The sequence below is a fragment of the Xenopus tropicalis genome, chromosome 10, assembly GCF_000004195.4.
Source record: "Xenopus tropicalis strain Nigerian chromosome 10, UCB_Xtro_10.0, whole genome shotgun sequence".
In the NCBI taxonomy this organism is placed as follows: domain Eukaryota; kingdom Metazoa; phylum Chordata; class Amphibia; order Anura; family Pipidae; genus Xenopus; species Xenopus tropicalis.
This window is the reverse complement of record NC_030686.2, coordinates 29001726-29024096: the sequence shown is the minus strand read 5'-3', so window position 1 is coordinate 29024096 and position 22371 is coordinate 29001726. Positions and strand designations below refer to the sequence as shown.

Here is a 22371-nt window from a genome sequence, read left to right as displayed (position 1 = left end):
ATATATATATATATATATGGAGAGAGAGGATTTCCAGTTATCCAGGATCCTCTGAGTTACAGGGAAGCCATCTTCCATAGATTCCTTTATACTCAAATAGGTCAATTTTTTTCTCTGAAATAATAAAAGCTTTTGCTTGATTGTAAGTAAGCTGCAGGAATCCATATTAGTGCCAAAGCAATTATACTTGTTTTATTTAATGTGTAACTGTATTTACACATTAAGCATTCCAGATAAAAATTCATATATATATATATATATATTCCCAATAATTATGCCCACTCCAGCTTCCTTCAACCCGCTTTATTGATAATTTACTTCATGGTTAACTTTCATTGGAAAAAGGACAAAAATAAAGAGCCCTTTAAGTATTATGTTAAAGATTTTAAGATTTTGAATCCTGTTTTATTTAAAATATAGAAATACATGTGTAATAAATAACATATTTCTTGAAGAATCACATAGTTATTCATCACAGCTTTTTTTCCATCGAGGGATCTCATTGTAGGTGCAGAGATCTTCTGTAAATGTAACTTGCTTCTCCTTCTGTCGTAGTTATACTTCTCCCCATCATCTCTTCATCCTCATTTTCTTCCTCTGACAAAACCATGCTTAAACCAATTTCCAAGTGAAACCCACGAAACTTCCAGTTGATCCAGAGGAAGGCAAAAAACCCATCTGAAGTTGTGGCCAATTTGTCTCAGATGGGGAAAAATTCCTTCCTGACTCCAAATAGGCAGTCGGACCAGTCCCTGGATCAACTTTGCAACAAGAAGTCAGTTCACTAATCTTGTAGTTTCTCCCTCACTAAACACAAATCCATCAAGATCAACGTTTTGCTTCTAAGAGAAACCCGCCAAGCTTCCAGTTAATCCAGAATAAGACAAGAAACCCCAGGCAATTAGCCTAAGATAGGGAATTCCTTCCAACTTCTGAGTCCATCAAGATCAAACTTTTTTCCTATATGAAACCCACCAAACTCTCAGTTGCCTCCAGAAAGGCAGGCAGGCCATTCCCTTGATCAACTTTGCAGTATGAGGTCATTTCAGCCAACTTGCATATATCTCCTGCTAAAAAGCCATCCAACCCTGTAAACTATCTAATATATCCAATAGTACAAGATTCAAACAATGCAGATATAAACCCAGTTCAGAGCCTATCATAGGAAATAAATAACCACTAAAAACATTTCAAATATCAGACAAAATAGTAACAGCAAACGGCTAGATACAGGGACCTGCCCCTCCACTCGATAAAGTTACCCACTCTCAATTCATAATCACAATTTAAAAAGAAAGGCAGTGTGCAAAGCTTAAAAATGGCGGATTGTGCCTGTTTTTTACACTCTGCCCAGTGCCTTCTTGCTTGCTTCCATAACAAAAATGTAACACATTGGTATAACAGCATTTCAGCCATTGTTCAAAGCAGCGGTTAAACAGAGGGCCAGTTCATGGTGCCTCAGACTGTTTGGGGCCAGACTATAATCCTCAAACTATGACCCCGCCCCCTCCTCTCCCCATTGCGTCCTCATACTACAGCCCCGCCCCCTCCTCTCCCCGCTGAGTCCTCATACTACAGCCCACTCCCGCTGCCTGCTCCCCACTCCCTGCTGCATCCTCATACTACGGGCTGCTCCTGCGTAGTTTTGTAACTCTCTTCAGTGAGTTCTTCTTTTGGTGTTCTATAGTCTTCCTCACCTGATCTTTTCTCTTCATTTCCATTATCAGGGCCTGTATATTGGTTATGACCCCTGATATTTCATCTACTCTGCCCTACAAGGAACTTGTTGCTGGACTTTTACATGCATCTAGGGCAGGGTTCCTTAAACTTTTTAAACAGGGGGTCAGTTCACGGTCCCTCAGACTGTTAGGACTCTATAGTCCTCAAAGTACGACCCTGCCCCTCCACTCCCCACTGTGTCCTCAAAACTACGGCTTGCCCCCCTCTTCCTGCTGCGTCCTCAAACTACGGCCCGCCCGCCCCTCCCCACTGCGTCCTCATACTATGGCCCGCTTCAGCTCCATGCTCCCCACTCCCTGCTGCGTCCTCAAACTACGGGCCGCTCCTGCGTCCTTCCTTGCTTCGTACTGCCGCTCCCCACTGCGTCCTCCAACTACGGCCCCGCCCCCCCTCTCCCCACTGCGTCCTCATACTACGGCCCCCTCCAGCTCCATGCTGCGTCCTCAAACTACGGGCCGCTCCTGCGTCCTTCCTGCTCCCACGCTCCATCCGTTTTTCCAAATGTCACGTAAATAAGCCTTCAATCTGAGACCCCCACCCCTACCCTTGCCCCTGCTTTCAGAGTTTTCATCTGCAGTCTTCTATTTCTTTTTTTTGTGCTTTGGGTTTTTTAAATTTTTTTTTGCTTTTTTGTTTTTTGCTTTTTTGTATTTTGTCTTTTTTTAATTTTTTTTGCTTTTTGTTTGTTTTAAATTTTTTTTTTACATTTTGCTTTTTGTTGTTTTTTTTTAAATTTTCTCACTGCTTGCTGTGACTTCTTTAATCATTCAGCAGCCGATCTTCCTCATGATCTAGCATTGCACTCTTCCAATGCCGGGTCCCATCATCTATTATGGTGGTAGACCCTTTTTCCATGTCATCTGTGCATCTACTTTTATCGCAGTTTTCTGTTTTTTCTTTAATCCCACTTTTCTTAGCATTCTTTCTGAAGATTCTTCTAATGAATCTTAGAAATTTGCTTTCTTTTTTGTTCTTCCCTAGTGGGATTTCATAAAAAGTGCAGAGGTTTTCTGCGAAGCGGACTTGCTTCGCATTGTTTGTATCCTCTGCACTTTCACTGTTGTCCATTCTTTCTTCTTCACTTCTGCTTTCCGATCTTTTCCGTTCCTCTCCCTCACTGTTAGAGCCGTCACTGCTTGTAGGTTGCTCCTCGGCAGTGTTTTCACTGCTTAAGGAACTCCCCATAGCAGTTTCATAACTCTCTTCTTCTTCTTCTTTCCCTTCTTCTCTCTTCATTTGAAGTATTAGGGCCTGCATATTGTCTATGGACCCTAATATTTCATCAATTCTGTCCTACAAGTAAAGCAAAGAATAAATAAAATCATCAGGACAATCATTTTTACATTTCTAATTTCATACAAAAAAGTAGTTGTATTTTAAGATAAATAAGTCCATTTATACCATTTAAGAAAGCTGACCTACTGCAACAATTCAGAATCTGGGAATAACTGGCCTTTGTTCTATACAGTAAATACAGGGTGAGGCTCTGCAAAAGTGTTGGGAGGTGGTGCATTGGGGTGAGTGGCAGATGGCTGGGCATTGTGGTAATTAAAATGTAATTTAGATGCAGGTACAAATGCGCTGCAGCCAGATTCTAGTTATCACATTAGATGTAACCCTGAAGATGAAAAACTGCAATACTGAAAGTACTAAAGGTAGCAACAAGGAAACCATATTCCCTATGGGTAGTGCTTTAAGTTATACGGGAAGCCACAGTTACATGGGATGGGGACACATACCATCGTACCAACACAATGCGCCCTCAAGATGTGCTCTGCTCTTTGAAACGCACAGGCACAATATAGCTCATAAGCGAGAGCAGAACCGACAGGGACGCACAAGGAACTGAGCGCGAGGTCATCTGGGCTCATTGGGAACCAACTAAAGGACTGTCTTAATGGGGACTAAGGGGCACTAATTACGTTGAGATAATTTAAATAGATGTTCAATTAATTTAATAGCCACTCCTCCTGAGTTGGAAGCCCTCGAAACGAGTAGAGGTATAGAGCGGCAAAAAACAGAGCTTTTTTATTCAACAATTATTCGTTTGCTGGACAAACACTTTTAATATAGTGAGCGCAAGATTCATACAAAGTAAAGTGAGTAAACATGTTATTGTAATGTTTTTCATAGTAAAACAGTATAATACTATCTATACCTTGCTATCATTTCTATGTTCATCGGAGAGGAATACTGATATTGTGAGACTAAGGATATTATTCAATTTCTGCTTATGATCCTGTGAGTACCCACCTAACTGGGGATTGGAACCACTGGGGTGAAAATGATTTCTGTTGTTTAACTACAACTTGCGTGCAGAACATTATTAAGTGGCTTCCCGTATAACTTATTGTTACCGTTAGAGTTTACAGTATTGCACTATTAGTGTTTCATGCGCTTCCCTCTGGATATTCACATACGTAACCAACATGGTGAAGACCCGGTAAATAAAGGAAGCTGCATTTGAACATTGAACCATTTGGGTGCTCAGCTCTCTTGATATATCATATATTTATATACAGTATATAGAATTCTTAAGTGGAACACAGAGTATATTTATTATTTACATACCTCTACATGAGCCAGCGAATCCATCCAGGCTTCCCGGATCTCCTCCAGCTGCTCAATGTAGATTCCTTCTATTTCTGGAGAAAAAGAAAAATATTTGTGAGATATGTTCTGCTTTACATAAACGATAACTCAAACCTTGTGATTAAATTGAAAAGGTGCCGAAAGGTTGTTGAAGTAAAGGTTTAGTGCTATTACAGGGGAAATATGTCTAATTGTTTGGTTCTTTTATACAGATATTCTTATTTTTATATATAGAGAAGCTGCCATGCTGATTGCTTCTTATTTTTAATCTTGTTCTTAGTCTTTCAACAAACAGTGCCTTCCAGTGGCTAAATTGCCATAAAAACAAGCAAAATATTTATTTTTCTATATCCATAATTGGCCCCTATACTGTCCTTAGAGGATAATCCATAGTACATTATTAAATGGTTATAGAGTTCCAAACTGTGTGTGTGTAGGTTCATAGGAGTTAGCTTATGAAATATCTATTAAGGGAATATCGAAATAATTTGATTATTACCTTTCAATTCGCGATCCATTTCGCTTCTGAATTGTCCAATGACAACTTCAAAATTGTCCAGCTTCTTTTGCTGAAATATAGATATTTATATGATTAGTGAATTCAGGTTAAATGAAGACATTTCACTTCAAACTAATTCACTTTAAATTGAAATGCAGTCAGACCAACTACTGGGGGGCATCTGAGTTTCTTTAACTGTTACATTAGCTGATTCATTATTTTGATTAACATCTGCATACACATACTTCTAATAAGCTAATACTACACATACTTCTAATAAGCTAATACTACACATACTTCTAATAAGCTAATACTACAGATACTTCTAATAAGCTAATACTACACATACTTCTAATAAGCTAATACTACACATACTTCTAATAAGTCAAAACTACAGATGCTTATAATAAGCTTGATTACAGTTAAGGAGTGGGGAAAAAAAATTAACAAAAACCGCCAATTAACAATGCATTTTGCATATTTTTTAGCAGTTTCATGATTTTTTTGCTGAAGCAAAATGGGACAGATTGGCTCGTCACTATTCCCCAGAGTTTATATTAGAGGATTTATTGGATTGTAGAATCTGCATACAGATCGCTCTGACATTCTCCATTTTGGTTAAAAATGTCATATAAGCTTCATCTCATGGAATCCTACATGTAGAGACAGATTGCTGAGGGATTGTGACAATAACTTTTTAAATGATTTGGTTTAGAAAGTCTCTTTCCATGAGATTTATGTTATATTAAATGTTTATTTTGATGAAAGTTCCCCATAAATTAAATATTTTAATATCCTTACCGTTTTCCTGCATGGCAGGCAACAAAAAAGTCTGGAACACATTTTTAAAAAACTGCGATATCTCTGTTTTTTTTTATCAGATGACAAGCTCGCCTTCACGCTCTGATGGGAGGAATCAAATGTGGCTGTGCCTGAGTGTGTGTGTTCTACAGCTAAACAGTGACCATTGTGACATCATCACATTGTGATGATGTCATAATGGCTCTGGTGTTTACATTGTGGAATACACTCAGCCTTAGAATGTCGTTTCTATGGAAACCTATTGCACACATACCTACAGAGAGTTTCAATGCTCTAAATTGCAGTTAAATGGTAACTGTCAAGAAAACAAAAGTGTAATACAGGCTTCATTTCATGAAGGTCTCCATGTTGAGACAGATTGCTGAGAGGGGGATAGCGAAAAGCCATTTTTAAAATGACTTTGTTTAGAAAGCTCTATTAAATTACATGTAAAACTATACTTAATAGTTCCCCAGAAATTAAATACTTGTTTAAACTTTTCTTGCAAGTAAATACCTCTCTTCCAGCCTCTGACTTTATTATAATATACAATCGATATCAAATGTCAGTAACTAACCTTAAAATATTAAATACTCATGAAGTGTAAACTTGAACACAAAAAATAATAAAGAATCAGTTACTGGGTCAGGAGTGAGTTTTATAGTGATCGCTGATGCACAAATATCCAAATACAACATCCAGTATCAGGGCTGCCATCTGGGGGGGAGGGGCAGTTGTGCTGGGCCTGGTGAGATCTGCATATGAATTTGGGCCCAATTGTATCATTAAAGTCATGAAAATTGCACAAGTTACCTATAAAGTTACACTAAAACTTACACACGTTGCCTAGAAACTTAATGTAACTTAATAAATAGGAGCTTACATAACTAGCGTAGCAAGCAGTGGCAATGCTGAGAAGCTTAACAGGGGCAGGGGCAAACTCCACTGATCATCAATGAATTAAAGAACTTAGGGTGATGTCAGATGTGGCGTATTCTTGTCAAGCCGAAAACGCTTGCCGAGTATACGCCCCGCTACTGGAAATGCCCCCTATATGTGCCTGCACCCGAATGAATGAGATACGCATAAAAACGTGAGAGAATGCAAAGTCTGGCGGTTTTATGCATATTTCGGCTACATGTGCCTGCACCTGAGCGTATCTCATTCATTCGGGTGCAGGCACAGGTTGGACGCATTTACAGAAGCGGGGCGTATTCTCGCTAAGCGTTTTTCAGCCTTAAGGTAAATTCCGCATTCCCCCCAATGACTAAATATCACATTAACTGTTTTATTAACTGTTTATCTGAACTGCTTGTTAGAGAGTATGGCAGTTTATATTTCGATCTATTTACTGAATTATATAAGCTATTAACTTCATGATTATTGGGCCCCTAGACTTACTTCTAGACAATTTACGTAAATTATGCAGAAACTTGCAAAGGTTGAAAGAAATGTACTTAAGTTACTTATCAAGCAATGAGAGTACAGAGCAGCGTGACAGGGGCCGGTAGGGGGGTAGGGTCTAACTTGGGCAAGCTCCACTGAGCCCCAAATCAACTGACTGACTTATTAGCAAATTAATCATTTTTACTGTATATATGAACTACTACTGTCTAGTTACTGGCCCCCTAAATGTAATGGAGATTATTGGGGGGTGGCGCCCTGATGGCAAATCCGATGCTGCGTGGCTCTTAAGAATATTCTCGAGTATAGTCGCATTTGCGTTTTTTTCACTAAATATGAAAAAAAAACAAACTTGAATTTTGATAAATCAGCCCCTATGTTTTTGAAACTAAATAGAGCAAAACAGTAAATGGCAGCACCCAGAGCACTGCTCAGTGAGAGCTGTAAATGACTGGCCTGCTATTGTTTAAATAAAGATAAGTAAAATGCTTTTTATATTTTTTAATATGGAATATCAAAATAAGTGCGAAAGAAAACATAACATTTATAGCAAGGAAATTCTGTGGAACTAAGCAATGTTATTAAAAGGCACCTATTGTAGCAAAACAGTTTTCCCGACCAGAGGTGCCAGCTAACAGAGCCTGTAGTCTGATTGGGGAATATCATTTTGGCCAGAAAACGCTCCTAGCGAGCACTATGCTACCAGCAGGGTATTATATCAGCTGAGCGCTGTGATTGCCAAACCTCTTCACATAATTTTTCAGGATTCATTGAGGTCTGGCATGGTGCCAAGAGACTGGCGGATTGCTAATGTGGTGCCGTTATTTAAAAAGGGATCCCGTTCTCAGCCTGAAAACTATAGGCCTGTTAGTCTGACATCAGTAGTAGGAAAACTTTTGGAAGGGGTAATAAGGGATAGGGTACTTGAATACATTGCAGTTCACAATACTATTAGTTTGTGCCAGCATGGTTTTATGCGTAACAGATCTTGCCAGACTAATTTAGTTGCCTTTTATGAGGAGGTGAGCAGGAACCTTGATGCTGGAATGGCAGTTGATGTCATCTACTTGGACTTTGCTAAAGCGTTTGATACAGTACCTCACAGAAGGTTAATGATCAAATTGAGGAATATTGGCCTAGAACATAATATTTGTAATTGGATAGAGAACTGGCTGAAGGATAGAGTACAAAGAGTGGTTGTAAGTGGAACATTTTCTAATTGGACCAGTGTGGTTAGTGGAGTACCGCAGGGGTCAGTCCTTGGGCCTTTGCTTTTTAACTTGTTTATTAATGACCTGGAGGTGGGCATAGAGAGTACTGTTTCTATTTTTGCTGATGACACAAAATTGTGCAAAACTATAAGTTCCATGCAGGATGCTGCCGCTTTGCAGAGCGATTTGACAAAATTAGAAAACTGGGCAGCAGACTGGAAAATGAGGTTCAATGTTGATAAGTGCAAAGTTATGCACTTTGGTAGAAATAATATAAACGCAAACTATCTACTGAATGGTAGTGTGTTGGGGGTTTCCTTAATGGAGAAGGATCTAGGGGTTTTTGTAGATAACAAGTTGTCTAATTCCAGGCAGTGTCATTCTGTGGCTACTAAAGCAAATAAAGTGCTGTCTTGTATAAAAAAGGGCATTGACTCAAGGGATGAGAACATAATTTTGCCCCTTTATAGGTCCCTGGTAAGGCCTCACCTTGAGTATGGGGGGCAGTTTTGGGCTCCAGTCCTTAAGAAGGATATTAATGAGCTGGAGAGAGTGCAGAGACTGCAACTAAACTGGTAAAGGGATGGAAGATTTAAGCTATGAGGTTAGACTGTCGAGGTTGGGGTTGTTTTCTCTGGAAAAGAGGCGCTTGCGAGGGGACATGATTACTCTGTACAAGTACATTAGAGGGGATTATAGGCAGATGGGGGATGTTATTTTTTCCCATAAAAACAATCAACGCACCAGAGGTCACCCCTTTAGATTAGAGGAAAGGAGTTTCCATTTGAAGCAGCGTAGGTGGTTTTTCACGGTGAGGGCAGTGAGGTTATGGAATGCCCTTCCTAGTGATGTGGTAATGGCAGATTCTGTTAATGCCTTTAAGAGGGGCCTGGATGAGTTCTTGATCAATCAGAATATCCAAGGCTATTGTGATACTAATATCTACAGTTAGTACTAGTGGTTGTATTTATAGTTTATGTATGTGAGTGTATAGATTGGTAGGTGTGGGTTAGGTGTGCTGGGTTTACTTGGATGGGTTGAACTTGATGGACACTGGTCTTTTTTCAACCCTATGTAACTATGTAACTATGTAAGCATCGAAGCACTTTCTGGCTAAAACAGTATGGGGTCCCCCAACCAGAGTGCAGGCAAATAATAGTAACCGGCAAGTGCTTTTATTTCCTTCTAAAGGAAAGCAATTTACTCCAATAAACAATATGAAAGATGAATATAATTTAACTATATATTCCTACTGTTACATGCTAAAATGTAGCACATAAACACACAAGTGAAAAGGCCCAAATAACAAATCATCCAGAAACTGCACAGATAAAATGGGAGGCAACAACGGTCTCGAAACATGTCAAAACATGTCTTCCTTACGGAACTGCTCCAGGAAAGCCTCACGTTTTCGCAGTTTATCGTACTGCCGACAAGTTCTCTCAAACAGCTGGAGAAGAGAATATAAAAGTAGATGAAGCTGGAGCAGAGCGTAGTATAGATATGAATAACCTTAAAATCATTCAGAAATCCATGGAATAACTATACTTCCTGGAAACTAATTGTATCATTTTGAGGGCTGGGACTGCATGAGATGATACCACTGGGTCAGTGCCAAAAAAAAAAGTTCATGGAAAAGGATTTTTTATGATCAGAACACAGGGCCCTCAAAGTAATATGTCTTTAAAGGTTGCTAAAACTTAGATAATGATGCAGTTGCCTTGGGCTGGTACAGAAGCCCAAAACATAATGTACATTTCTAGCCTATTTCTAAGCATTAGTTCTCCTTTAAACTATGGGGGTAGACTGTCAAGGTTGGGTCTGGAAAAAAAGGTGCTTGCAGGGACATTATTATTATCAACTCACCAGAGGCCCCACCCCTTTAGATTAGACTAACAGAAGTTTCATTAGAAGCAGTGATGGTGGTTAATTGCAGTGCGAGCAATGAGGTTGTGGAATTCCATGCCAGGTGCTGCTGTGATGGCAGATAAGAGGGGCTTGGATGATTTCCTTATATGTTATGTATAGCAGAAATAAACAGAGGAAATGCCCAGTATACGTGATAAGCAACACCCTTATCCTTTTCTATATATGTAAGAGAAGTTAACCGAAACAGAAATTACTTTCTATAACAGTATAATAGCCTACTCACCGAGGAGATATTGGTGTAATTAGCCATTAATCATTGTAGCATAAATAAAACAGCTAGAAAGCCCTAAAAGCCCTGTATACCTGTGTGGGATCCACTTCCCCTTGAATGATGTTCAGTATTGCAATATAGCAGTGGTTGGTTTGCCGGTCACTGCCAGTGGATACCATAACATTTTTAGGCTGCAGTAGCCTTCTCATGACATCCAGCACTGTGGTCTTACGCACACTGGCCACCTATGAACAAGAAGAATAATTACTTGCATGGAAATACAGGATTTGGTTTTCACGCAGAAGTAGGAAATGTTGATAGTATTTGTGTTCTCTCTCTGCAAAGAGCAGATATTTTTATCTGGTGCTCACAGCACAGCAGGCAGAGGGGTGCAAGTGCTTGGCAAGTGAGCATTAAAGATCGCACTTTTTAACCCCTTAGTGTTCTTGCAATTGCTCCCCCTGGGGTCACAAATGATCTCAAGTGGTGCTAAAGTGCTAGAGTTACATACAATAGGTTATGTAGGCTGATACAAGTTCTTTTTTCTTTAGATAATTCCCTATGGGAGCAGGCAAGTTAAGATAAAACAAATTGACCAAATTGTGAGCATTTTGTAAAGTAAAGGAAACAAAATATTAATTTCATACATGAAGAGCGAATAACGTTCTATGTTCTGCAACATATATACTAATGCTAACTCCTTATAAATGGTTTATGTTAAAACTAATACGTACCAAGGTTTTTCAAGGTTTACTTGGAAAAACATGAGCAGATGCATTCCACCATTAACACATTTATATGCAGTCCTTATTTAAACACAAGTAAGTCATTTATTATATGAAATCAATTATATTTGTATGTCAAAATAAAAAAATTCAGTAATGTAAGGGGTGAGAACGGGGGAAGAGATGGATGTAGGTCAGGGATCCCCAACCTTTTATACTTGTGAGCCACATTCAAATGGGAAAAGTATTGGGGAGCAACACAAGCATGGAAACAGTTCCTGGGGGTGCAAATAAGAGCTATTATTGGCTATTTAGTAGCCTCTATGTGAACTGGCAGCCTATAGAAGGCTCTGTTTGGCTTTACACTGGGTTTTATGCAACCAATACTTGCCCCCAAGCCAGAAATGAAAAAATAAGCACCTGCTTTGAGGCCCCTGGGAGTAACATCCAAGGGGTTGGGGATCAACATGTTTCTCACGAGCCACTGGTTGGGGATCACTGATTGTAGGGGGTGCAGATATAGGATACAAAGGCCCAAGTAACCCCAATTATAACTGTATAGTGATGACACAAGATCTTGACTTGTAAGAAACATTAAAGGAATTCTGTGATGATTTTTGTTGTGGAGCTTTTATTACTATATTATACTGTTCACATTGCAAATAATTCATTATACCATTTGAAATGCTATTCTCCAATCAATAAATGTATTGTTTTTGCTGTAATATTGCTGTGTAGGTGCCATCTCGGTGCATTGTGCCTGAGTCTGAGCTTTCAGAAGGAGCCAGCACTACTCATTAGAACTGCTTTCAGGTAACCTATTGTTTCTCCTACTCCCATGTAACTGGAGGAGTCCCAAGCCGGACTTGAATTTTTACTATTGACTGTTATTCTCGTATCACCACTAGGAGGCATGGGAACATTTTTATCAGGGAGCTGCTATCTGTAACCTTCCCATTGTTCTGCTGATTGGCTGCTGAGGGGGGAAGGGGGTTAGATCACTTCAACTTGTAGTGCAACAGTAAAGTGTGAGTGAAGTTTATAAGAGTGCATGTCATATCACTGAGGGCACCTAGGAAACTAAGAATATGCCTTGCCCCATTTTCAAATTTGAAAATTAAATATAAAAAAGTCTGTTTGCTCTTTTGAAAAACAGATTTCCATTCAGGATTTTGTTGGAGAAGCACTATTAAATGATGCGTTTTGTAAAACACATGTTTTCCGATGACAGAATCCATTTAAGATGAGATGAAATCTTGCAGCAATTTGTGTGTACTGTAGAGTGACCTCCCTGCTATTCTTACAGGACCCCCAAACAATGTTCCCTAACTGTGTGCTCGTGGGCACGCACACAAATTTTTTAATTCTGCAACTATCAGTTTTTTCATTGGAACAGCTACCTTGTTGCTTGAGCTTAATTACCCTAGCAACCAAGCAGCAGCTGGGAAGACAGAATGGGAAGACAACTGAAAAGGATTACAATAACAATAATCAATAATAAAAGTGAAAAATTGCTGATTTTAGTTGCTGGGGTTAGTGATCCTGACAACCAGTATTTTCAGTTGCTGGTAAGGTAGGCCAATGAAAAAAACTCAAGAAATAAAAATGAAGGCTTATTTCAGAAGTGCTTAGAATAGGTCCATCTTTAACATACAAAGGTGTAGTTCTTCTTACGTGTGTCTAGCACTGCAAATACACGAGGCCCAAAGTGTGTGATTCTTGTATTGTAATTATGGCTACAAATTATTACATCAAAGATACATATTAAAAACATATAGTAACTACACAAATGACATATAAAGCTGCTGATTAGTCATTTTATTTAATTACATCATTAGATACCAGAATAAAACATCCTAAATATAAATGCCACTGAACAGTTTGATGCCCAATGTACATAGGTTTACCTATTTTGCATGCAGGGACCCCAAGATAGAGAAACTCCATATTATCTGTCATTTCTGTCATTTCAGGCAAAACCAACACATTTGCAACATTGCATGTGGGGTAAAGTCACAAAAAGTGCACCCCAAAAAGCCATATATTTTTGGAAAGTACTCACGCACCCAAATTCAAAATGGGTTACCAAGTCAAGTACCAAACCATTTTCCTAAAATTGTTTCAAAGTTTCCACTTTGCGGGATCTTATCTCCCATGTATCAATAGATGCCATGAAACTCCCTAAATATGAGTGCCATGAAATGAAAGGGAAAGATACCCCCAAAAGATCTATCATTTATGTAATTTCAGCAACTGCAAAATCAACACTTTTGCAGCATTTTATGTGGGATAATGTGACAAAAAAGTACACACCCCAGAAATCCAAATGGGTACACAGCTTAAGTACCAAGCTGCAAAACAAAATTGACTCTACTGCTGAAAAAAACACATTTACTGCATTTTTTCGTAAAGCCACAAAGAAATACATTTACACCCCAAACCATATTTGTTTGGAAAGAAAGTACGCATTTAAGCAAATCCAAAATGGGTAACCATGTCTTTCTACTCCAGTCTACTAACCCTTTACTAAAATTAGGGTTTTTAATGAAATACCTGAAAATTGCTTCAAAGCTTTCACTTTCTAGCATCTCATCTCCCACATTTATCCAGGGCTACACTTTGTGGCAATAACAGAACAGAGAGGATCAGAAGTTTCTCTGCAAATGATCCAACGCAGTTACAAATATAACTAGGTTTCTTTTCAGAAAAAGCCTGTGATATAAATTTGTGTCGTATTTAGTTGCTTTGCAGCGCACCAGTCACTAGATGGCACTGTTTAATCCATATTGCCTCTCACTCTCTTGTCCAAATGCTGAGCTTTTTAATTTACCAAGAGCCTATAGTGCCCTAGAGCAGTGCCCATCATTTTTCCAAAATTGCTCCTGTACAGTCAGTTATCCCCCAATACTGAGTTTAAGAAGTCATTGTCCTGGTTTTTCCTGGGCAATGTTTGTATACGTAAAAATAGGGATTTGCGAGCTAGCATGAAGGGTAAGAATAGGATAAGGAGAGAATTAATGAAGGTTACCCAAGCTTTCAATGTACTTTTTGTTAGCCAAGGTCAGTCACATTAACAACAAGGTAGCAGTTTAAATGAAAGGCTGGATAGAGCACAAATGATTTATTTTTATATTGTAATTAAATTGTTTAATCATTGATTCACTGATTCCTAGGAGCTGGCAATCTAATTTCCATAGAAGACCCATTATTAAGGGGTACTAAGACAAATTCAGGGAGCACATCCAAGTCTCAGACAGATAGTATCCTGGTTGCAGTGCTCACACTGTGCCAACATCAGAATAAAGAGGCTTATAATACACACAAATATAAATAATACAATAGATGATTATGATGATGATGATCTTCATATTTTAGTGAATTATATGCAGGGTCAGACTGGCTGAAGAGAGTGCCAGAGAAACATTTGGTGGGTGCAGACCCTAATGTGCCCCAGCCTAGGAGATTTCCCACCAGCCTGTCTTTATTTCCATTGTATGAAAAAATGTAATTTGAAATACTTTACACACATACTACTTTAGTGAAGTATGCAGCTAATAATAATAATAAATAATAATAGCAGCATGGTAATAGAACTGCATGAATTACACCACTGATCCCCGACCAGTAGCTCACAAGCAAAATGTTACTCACCAACCCCCGGATGTTGCTTCCAGTGGCCTCAAAGTATGTGCTTCTTTTTGCATTCATGGCTTTTGGGCAAGTTTTAGTTGCAAAAGAAACAGTTGTACTTACAATCACAGCCTCCTGTAGGCTTCCAGTCCACGTAGGGAATAACAAATAGACAATTCGGCACCCCTAGGAACTTGTTTTTATGCTTCTTGTTGCTCCCAAACTCTTTTTACATTTGAATCTGGCTAACAAGTAAAAAAGGTTGGGGACCTCTGAATTACACTATAATCACTAAGGGTACACAGGGCTCTTTTAGCCAAAAACCAAGGCATTACAGTGCCCAAAAAGTCTGCAAGTCAGATGACTTGTAGTGTTAGTCTACATGGGTGTCTGTTTTGGGTGCTTTTGTACTGTGTGTAATTACCCTATGGGCATGTACAAACAAGCATTTCTTGGTCTATTTGGGCAGCTCTGGGGTTGAACAAATTGTAATAGTTTGGTGACTTGAAGTACATGTGTCAGACATGGCTAGACAGGTCTTTTTGTGCATCTGGTGCACGTACTAGTGATCTCCATGTCACAAAATGAAGGGAGGAGACCAGTTTTATGGAGTCCCAGGATTGATGGTGCTGCTTCCATCATGGCCTTTGTTTAAGTAGTGTTCTCCTCTAAGGCCATGGGCACATGAAGCATTTGCCTTAAGACACAAAAGCAGGCATTTTTGGGCGGCACTCCTCTCCATGTACCTGCAATCAAGCAGGAGCTGTACTTTTTAGTGCAGATACACGGGGATGCGGAAGGGAGCAGATCCCCTTCTCTAACCCTGCAGACAAAATGCTCTCCCTACATAACCAACTGTAATATTGTACCATGCTGACATCTAGAGATAATACAGCAATATTTCTGTATGACAGAGATACTCTAGATAATTTATATTTCGGTATGTATTAACCCATTAGGTACCCTGTCCATTTCTAGTGGTTTAGAAGGGAATGTACTAGTGCTACTGAATTGTAGGCAAAGAATCACAACCTCAAAGGTCTTGAAAAAAAGAATTCTTCTTTATCTTTAAAATTTGTAAATAACTAGTGATAGTCAAATCTCAATATTGAAGGTGCTAATAGTTTTATTGTAAGGCTTATATTCTTGTTTCATGACATCACTTTACTGAAACGAAACCAACAAATTACTGTAAACTTCAAGTTCCGCAATAAAGAACGGAGTTCAAAACATTCCAACAATTATAGTGAAATGCCAATTAATGTAGTGTTGCCTAATTACTCTCTGTATAACCTGTCAGATGTATATATTATATGGACTGGTTATTATAGAATAACATCAGCAATTTATATGGGATCTGTTTACTGAATTATAATCAGCGTTTATACATTATCTTTTCAAGCAGGGTAATGGCTTTGCATTTTTGGGTCCTTACAATTACACAATTTACCAAACTTATTCCAAAATTTACGCTACTTTCAAATAAATTTAACTTACTTATAAACTCCACTGTCCCCTCCCCAATTCAAAGACTGACCTATTAGCACATTTTTGTTACTATTTTTTGAACTAATACTGACTAGTTATTGGGCCCCTAAATTTACGTACTTTACAAAAACCTTGTGCAAAAACTCACGTAATTACATACAGTATAAAGCAATGACAGCACAGAGCAGGGGCAGGTAGGTGGGAAGGGGTTAAACTTTGAACAAACTCCACTGACCCCCAATGAACTGACTTATTAACACATTAATCAGTGGAACTCTTTATATGAACCGCTTATTGTAGAGTAACATCCGCTGTTTATATTGCACACATGGACACAAGGGGCATGGGCAGAATTGTAGTACTGAGCACTTGTGTTAATGGGGGGCCCATATAAATAACTTGAACGGAGCCCCATGTTTTCCATATTTATATAATGCTTCATAACCCACAAAAGCACACCCCATCATAGAAAAAGTGCTGCGTTTCCATTGTTTTATTATACTGAGATTCCCCCCCCCCCCGAGTGTGAGCTGTGCCGCTACACTATGCTTACTGAGTGCCGGGACCACAGGCTGAGGATGAGCATTCGCACTACTGAATTTTAGCTGCAGGAAGTGGCGATAAGTAAAGCCAAGATAGGGGCCACAATGTATAAGGTATAGGTCATACATGTGAAGGCCATGAATTAGTTTAACAAATTGGAAGAAAAAATCTGTAGGAGACATAATGATGCAAATCTGGGTAGGATAATGGGACAATAATTGAAAGAAAGAATCCTAGTTTCGCCATTTTCGCCAAGTTCTTACCCATAGTTGAACCCAGCCTGGTTTCAGTGTGCATCCAACTCTACACAGAATGATGGGAAATGTTAGCTTTTATCAAGGAAATTGGAGTGGGCTTTGGGGCCTGGGTATATCAGACCTACTCTTGTTGAACTTTTTTGTGCTTGGTGAATGCACAGTTGGCTTGTTATTTTCAGTACTTTCTGGAACCATGCAATGGCTTGAGTTGTTTAAAGAAAATTTCAAATATTCTATGGCAAAATTCTAAAGTTCATACAAGGACAATATTTTTTATAAAAACAGTTTTAAACCCCAACCTACTGTTGTTCGACTTCAGCTTATTCTTCCTTTCCTTCTTAGCGCCCCCCATTTTCTAAACGTTACTCCTCCTACAGCTTTAGGGGTACAACACCCAAACTCCCCACACATCTTCGCCCTTAGCAGAGCAGGTTGCTTGTGCTTTTCTAAGCAATCCTGCCCCCCATCTTTTTGTAGCGCCGCTCCGAACCCCCCAATTTTCCCATTGACTTTGACGGAAGACTTTCAAACTGCTGCCACACTTACAGCTTTGAAGCTACACCCCCCCCAAACTTGAATAACATAATAATGGGATCACCTGAATGAAACAGCGACATTTGTGGATGACTTCCAAAGTGGGAGGGGCCACCAGCAGCCAATCAGATTTAACCAAAACTTTGCACAGTTTGTCACTGGGTGACTATGTTCCAAGTTTAGAAAAGAGGCAGTGCCAACAACAGCCAATTCAGATTTCACCTATAGACTTCATATGTTTACATTTAAACTGCTTGCCATTCTTTATATATTAATAATTGAACTTTTATTGTTTAATTTACTGCTGCCGTTCTTTTACTATTAATCTAGGGTCCCTAAACTTTGCAGTCGCTGGTAACTGCAGTTCCAGGTTAGAAAAGGGGGGCGGAGCCACAACCGCCAATCAGATGTCACTCGTTGACTTTCAGTGGGGAAATTTAAAATTGCTGCCATTAGACACTATTAAAACGCAGGGTCTCAAACTTTGCTCTGTGGTTTTTACTATATAAATGTGGTCCAAAAGTAGAAAAAAGTGGGAGGAGCCTACAACAGATCAGATTTCATTCAGTGACTTCATGCTTTTCAACCCAACTTTTTAGTATGATGTAGAGAGTAATATTCTGAGACAATTTGCAATTGGTCTTCATTTTTATCATTGTAGTTTTTTTAGTTATTTCATTTTAAGTTCAGCAGTCCCCAGTTTGAAGTTTCAGCAGTTATTTGGTTGCTAGGGTCCAGCTTACTTTAAGCAGCCAGGGAGTGGTTTGGATGAGAGACTATATGAACAAGAGAAGGCCTGATATGATTCTTATTAGGTTATACAAAAAGTAACAATAACAGTAAAACTGTAGCCTCACAGAGTTTTTGGCTGTCGGGTCAGTGACCCCATTTGAAAGCTGAGAGGGGCGAGAAGAGAAAGGCAAATTATATCAAAAACTATATAATAAAAACCAATTGCAACGTTGTTAGGAATAAGGAATTCTATAACATACTAAACGTTAACTCAAAGGTGAACATCCCCGTCAAGTTTTTCAATATTTTTTTTTAATAACTTACATTTTTGAGCTTCTAAGTTGTTAATAAATAAGCTCATATTCGAGTTTGGTGAGTTTTTGAGTTTTGCTATTTAACTAAGCTTTTATTTGAAATTCAATTTTTGTTAATGGGCCTTTCAATTGATTTTGGTCACTCTCAGGAGACCTTGCTCAAGACATTAAAACAAACAAAACCCCACAACCTTTGAACCAATGGTAGAAACAGCGAACACTCCCCCTGATGTCACATTCATTGTATAACCAGTTTAAAAGAAACAACAGTTGCCGTCACCTATACCAAATATCTTAGTCAAAGTGTATTAATATTAAGCCCAAAATCCCAAGTACATCTTACTGATAAAGCCCCGCCTGCTACAGGGGAGTATATATAGGAACACACGTATGAAGTGTGCTGGAGCGATGACAGAGCATATAACTAGCACTTCCACAGAAACGTACTGTTACAATCATGAGCAGATCCCAACCATGAGTATTGTTCATTTGCACAGCCTATAGGGCTATCGCAAACCAAACACGCACTGTTAAAGGAGAAGGTTACATTACTAAATGTTAGGCACGGCCCCATGATTATAATTGTTTATATGATACCCGGGCCAGTGCTCCTGTTAGAAGCAAAGTACACCGGGCTGGGGTACTTTCTGAGCGAGCACCATGGTGCGATTGTCTTCTTCCCTATTCTTTCTCTGATTGCCTAGCCTACACACGCTCACTGGGGTGAAAATATAGTTACACTTCACTCTCCTGTGCATGCACATCCAGAGCAGGGAAGAACGAAGGTCGCTCCGTGGTGCTTGCGCAGAAGTACCCTCTGGCCAGGGCAGTTTTTTTGCTAACAGGAGCACTGGCTTGGGGTATCAGGTAAGTGATTATAATTACTAGGGGTGCCTAAAATTTGTCATTACCAGTGTTTTAAAGGGAATGTTCTCTTTTTGCAAAGTCCTAACAAAGTGGAATCAGTTTGAAAAAATTATTTCTTCATCTAAGTGGTTAAAATTTCCATAAACTGGACCCGTTAATGATGCGCTATCACCACTCCCACACAGATAAGCAGCAGGGTGTAAGGAGATTCCAGGGTAAGCGCTTCTGTGGCATGTACGTCTCCTGGAAGGGGCACAGTTTATAGTCTTTACAAGCAGGACGCAATGGTATGTGAAATAAACACATTTCTCTCTATATATATATATATATACACACACAGTTCAGGCAAAGGTAGCACTCCTGGGGTACGTTTTTAGCTCCTACACAGGAGCTTTCTTCTCCTCCTGAAGAAAGCTCCTGTGTGGAGCTGAAACGTCGGATTAATTAAAACCATGTAAGATATTGCTAAAACTCTTTTTTGTTTTATTCTTGTTGAATATTAACCAAAGTCCTGTGAGTGCTAGCCTTTATTGCAATTGTAATATATATATATATATATATGGAGAGAGAGGATTTCCAGTTATCCAGGATCCTCTGAGTTACAGGAAGCCATCTTCCATAGATTCCTTTATACTCAAATGGTCAATTTTTTTTCTTGAAAAATATAAAGCTTTTGCTTGATTGTAAGTAAGCTGCGGAATCCATATTAGTGCAAAGCAATTATACTTGTTTTATTTAATGTGGTAACTGTATTTACACATTAAGCATTCCAGATAAAAATTCATATATAGTATATATATATATTCCAATAATTATGCCCACTCCAGCTTCCTTCAACCCGCTTTATTGATAATTTACTTCATGGTTAACTTTCATTGGAAAGGACAAAAATAAAGAGCCCTTTAAGTATTATGTTAAGATTTTAAGATTTTGAATCCTGTTTTTATTTAAATATAGAAATACATGTGTAATAATAACATATTTCTGAAGAATCACATAGTTATTCATCAACAGCTTTTTTCCATCGAGGGATGCTCATTGTAGGTGCAGAGATCTTCTGTAAATGTAACTTGCTTCTCCCTTCTGTCGTAGTTATACTTCTCCCCATCATCTCTTCATCCTCATTTTCTTCTCTGACAAAACATGCTTAAACCAATTTCCAAGTGAAAACCCACGAAACTTCCAGTTGATAGCCAGAGGAAGGCAAAAAACCCATCTGAAGTTGTGGCCAATTTGTCTCAGATGGGGAAAAAATTCCTTCCTGACTCCAATAGGCAGTCGGACCAGTCCCTGGATCAACTTTGCAACAAGAAGTCAGTTCATAATCTTGTAGTTTCTCCCTCACTAAACACAAATCCATCAAGATCAAGCGTTTTGCTTCTAAGAGAAACCCCGCAAGCTTCCAGTTAATCCAGAATAAGACAAGAACCCCAGGCAATTAGCCTAAGATAGGGAATTCCTTCCAACTTCTGAGTCCATCAAGATCAAACTTTTTTCCTATATGAAACCACCAAACTCTCAGTTGCCTCCAGAAGGCAGGCAGGCCTTCCCTTGATCAACTTTGCAGTATGAGGTCATTTCAGCCAACTTGCATATATCTCCTGCTAAAAAGCATCCACCCTGTAAACTATCTATATATCAAAGTACAAGATTCAAACAATGCAGATATAAACCAGTTCAGGCCTATCATAGGAAATAAATAACCACTAAAAACATTTCAAATATCGACAAAATAGTAACAGCAAACGAGCTAGATACAGGGACCTGCCCTCCACTCGATAAAGTACCCACTCTCAATTCATAATCACAATTTAAAAAGAAAGGCAGTGTGCAAGCTTAAAAATGGCGGATGTGCCTGTTTTACACTCTGCCCAGTGCCTTCTTGCTTGCTTCATAACAAAAATGTAAACATTGGTATAACAGCATTTCAGCCATTGTTCAAGCAGCGGTTAAACAGAGGGCGCAGTTCATGGTGCCTCAGACTGTTTGGGGCCAGATATAATCCTCAAACTATGACCCCGCCCCTCCTCTCCCCATTGCGTCTCATACTACAGCCCGCCGCCCTCCTCTCCCCGCTGAGTCCTCATACTACAGCCCACTCGGCGCTGCCTGCTCCCACTGCTGCTGCATCCTCATACTACGGGCTGCTCCTGGTAGTTTTGTGTAACTCTCTCAGTGAGTTCTTCTTTGGGTGTTCTATAGTCTTCCTCACCTGATCTTTCTCTTCATTTCCATTATCAGGGCCTGTATATTGGTTATGACCCTGATATTTCATCTACTCTGCCTAACAAGGAACTGTTGGCTGGACTTTTACATGCATCTAGGGCAGGGTCCTTAAACTTTTAAACAGGGGTCAGTTCACGGTCCTCAGACTGTTAGGACTCTATAGTCCTCAAAGTACGACCCTGCCCTCCACTCCCCACTGTGTCCTCAAACTACGGCTGCCCCCCTCTTCCTGCTGCGTCTCACACTACGGCCGCCCGCCCTCCCCACTGCGTCTTCATCTATGGCCCGCTTCAGCTCCATGCTCCCCACTCCCTGCTGCGTCCTCAAACTACGGCCGCTCCTGCGTCCTTCTTGCTTCGTACTGCCGCTCCCCACTGCGTCTCCAACTACGGCCCCGCCCCCTCTCCCCCGCGTCCTCATACTAACGGCCCCCTCCAGCTCCATGCTGGCGTCCTCAACTACGGGCCGCCCTGCGTCTTCTGCTCCCACGCTCCATCCGTTTTTCCAAATGTCACGTAAATAAGCCTTCAATCTGAGACCCCCACCCCTACCCTTGCCCCTGCTTTCAGAGTTTTCATCTGCAGTCTTCTATTTCTTTTTTTTGTGCTTTGGGTTTTTTAATTTTTTTTTTTGCTTTTTGTTTTTTTTTGTTTTTTGTATTTTGTCTT

The 22371-nt window shown here is 39.5% G+C and overlaps 1 protein-coding gene across 1 annotated transcript; it reads right to left on the bottom strand.

Annotated features, from left to right (window-relative positions):
• Nucleotides 1–2412: 2412 nt before the first annotated feature.
• On the bottom strand, nt 2413–22147 carry LOC108648950. Its single transcript, XM_031894195.1, has 5 exons — nt 21947–22147; nt 10480–10632; nt 9631–9697; nt 4312–4385; nt 2413–3033 (listed from the first exon to the last, which is right to left on the bottom strand). The coding sequence occupies exons 1-5, from the start codon at nt 22145–22147 to the stop codon at nt 2500–2502; spliced, it is 1029 nt and encodes a 342-aa protein (XP_031750055.1). The 3' UTR covers nt 2413–2499.
• Between the last annotated feature and the right edge of the window lie 224 nt (nt 22148–22371).

Excerpts from the sequence above, each read along its gene's own strand:
- LOC108648950 (XM_031894195.1), bottom strand. The coding sequence starts at position 22,147 with ATGGAGCTGGAGGGGGCCGTTAGTATGAGGACGCGGGGGAGAGGGGGC. Across the intron at positions 9,698-10,479 it reads GGGAAGTGGATCCCACACAG|CTGTTTGAGAGAACTTGTCG; the intron begins GTATACAGGGCT and ends TCTCTTCTCCAG. Across the intron at positions 3,034-4,311 it reads ATTCGCTGGCTCATGTAGAG|GACAGAATTGATGAAATATT; the intron begins GTATGTAAATAA and ends CTTTACTTGTAG.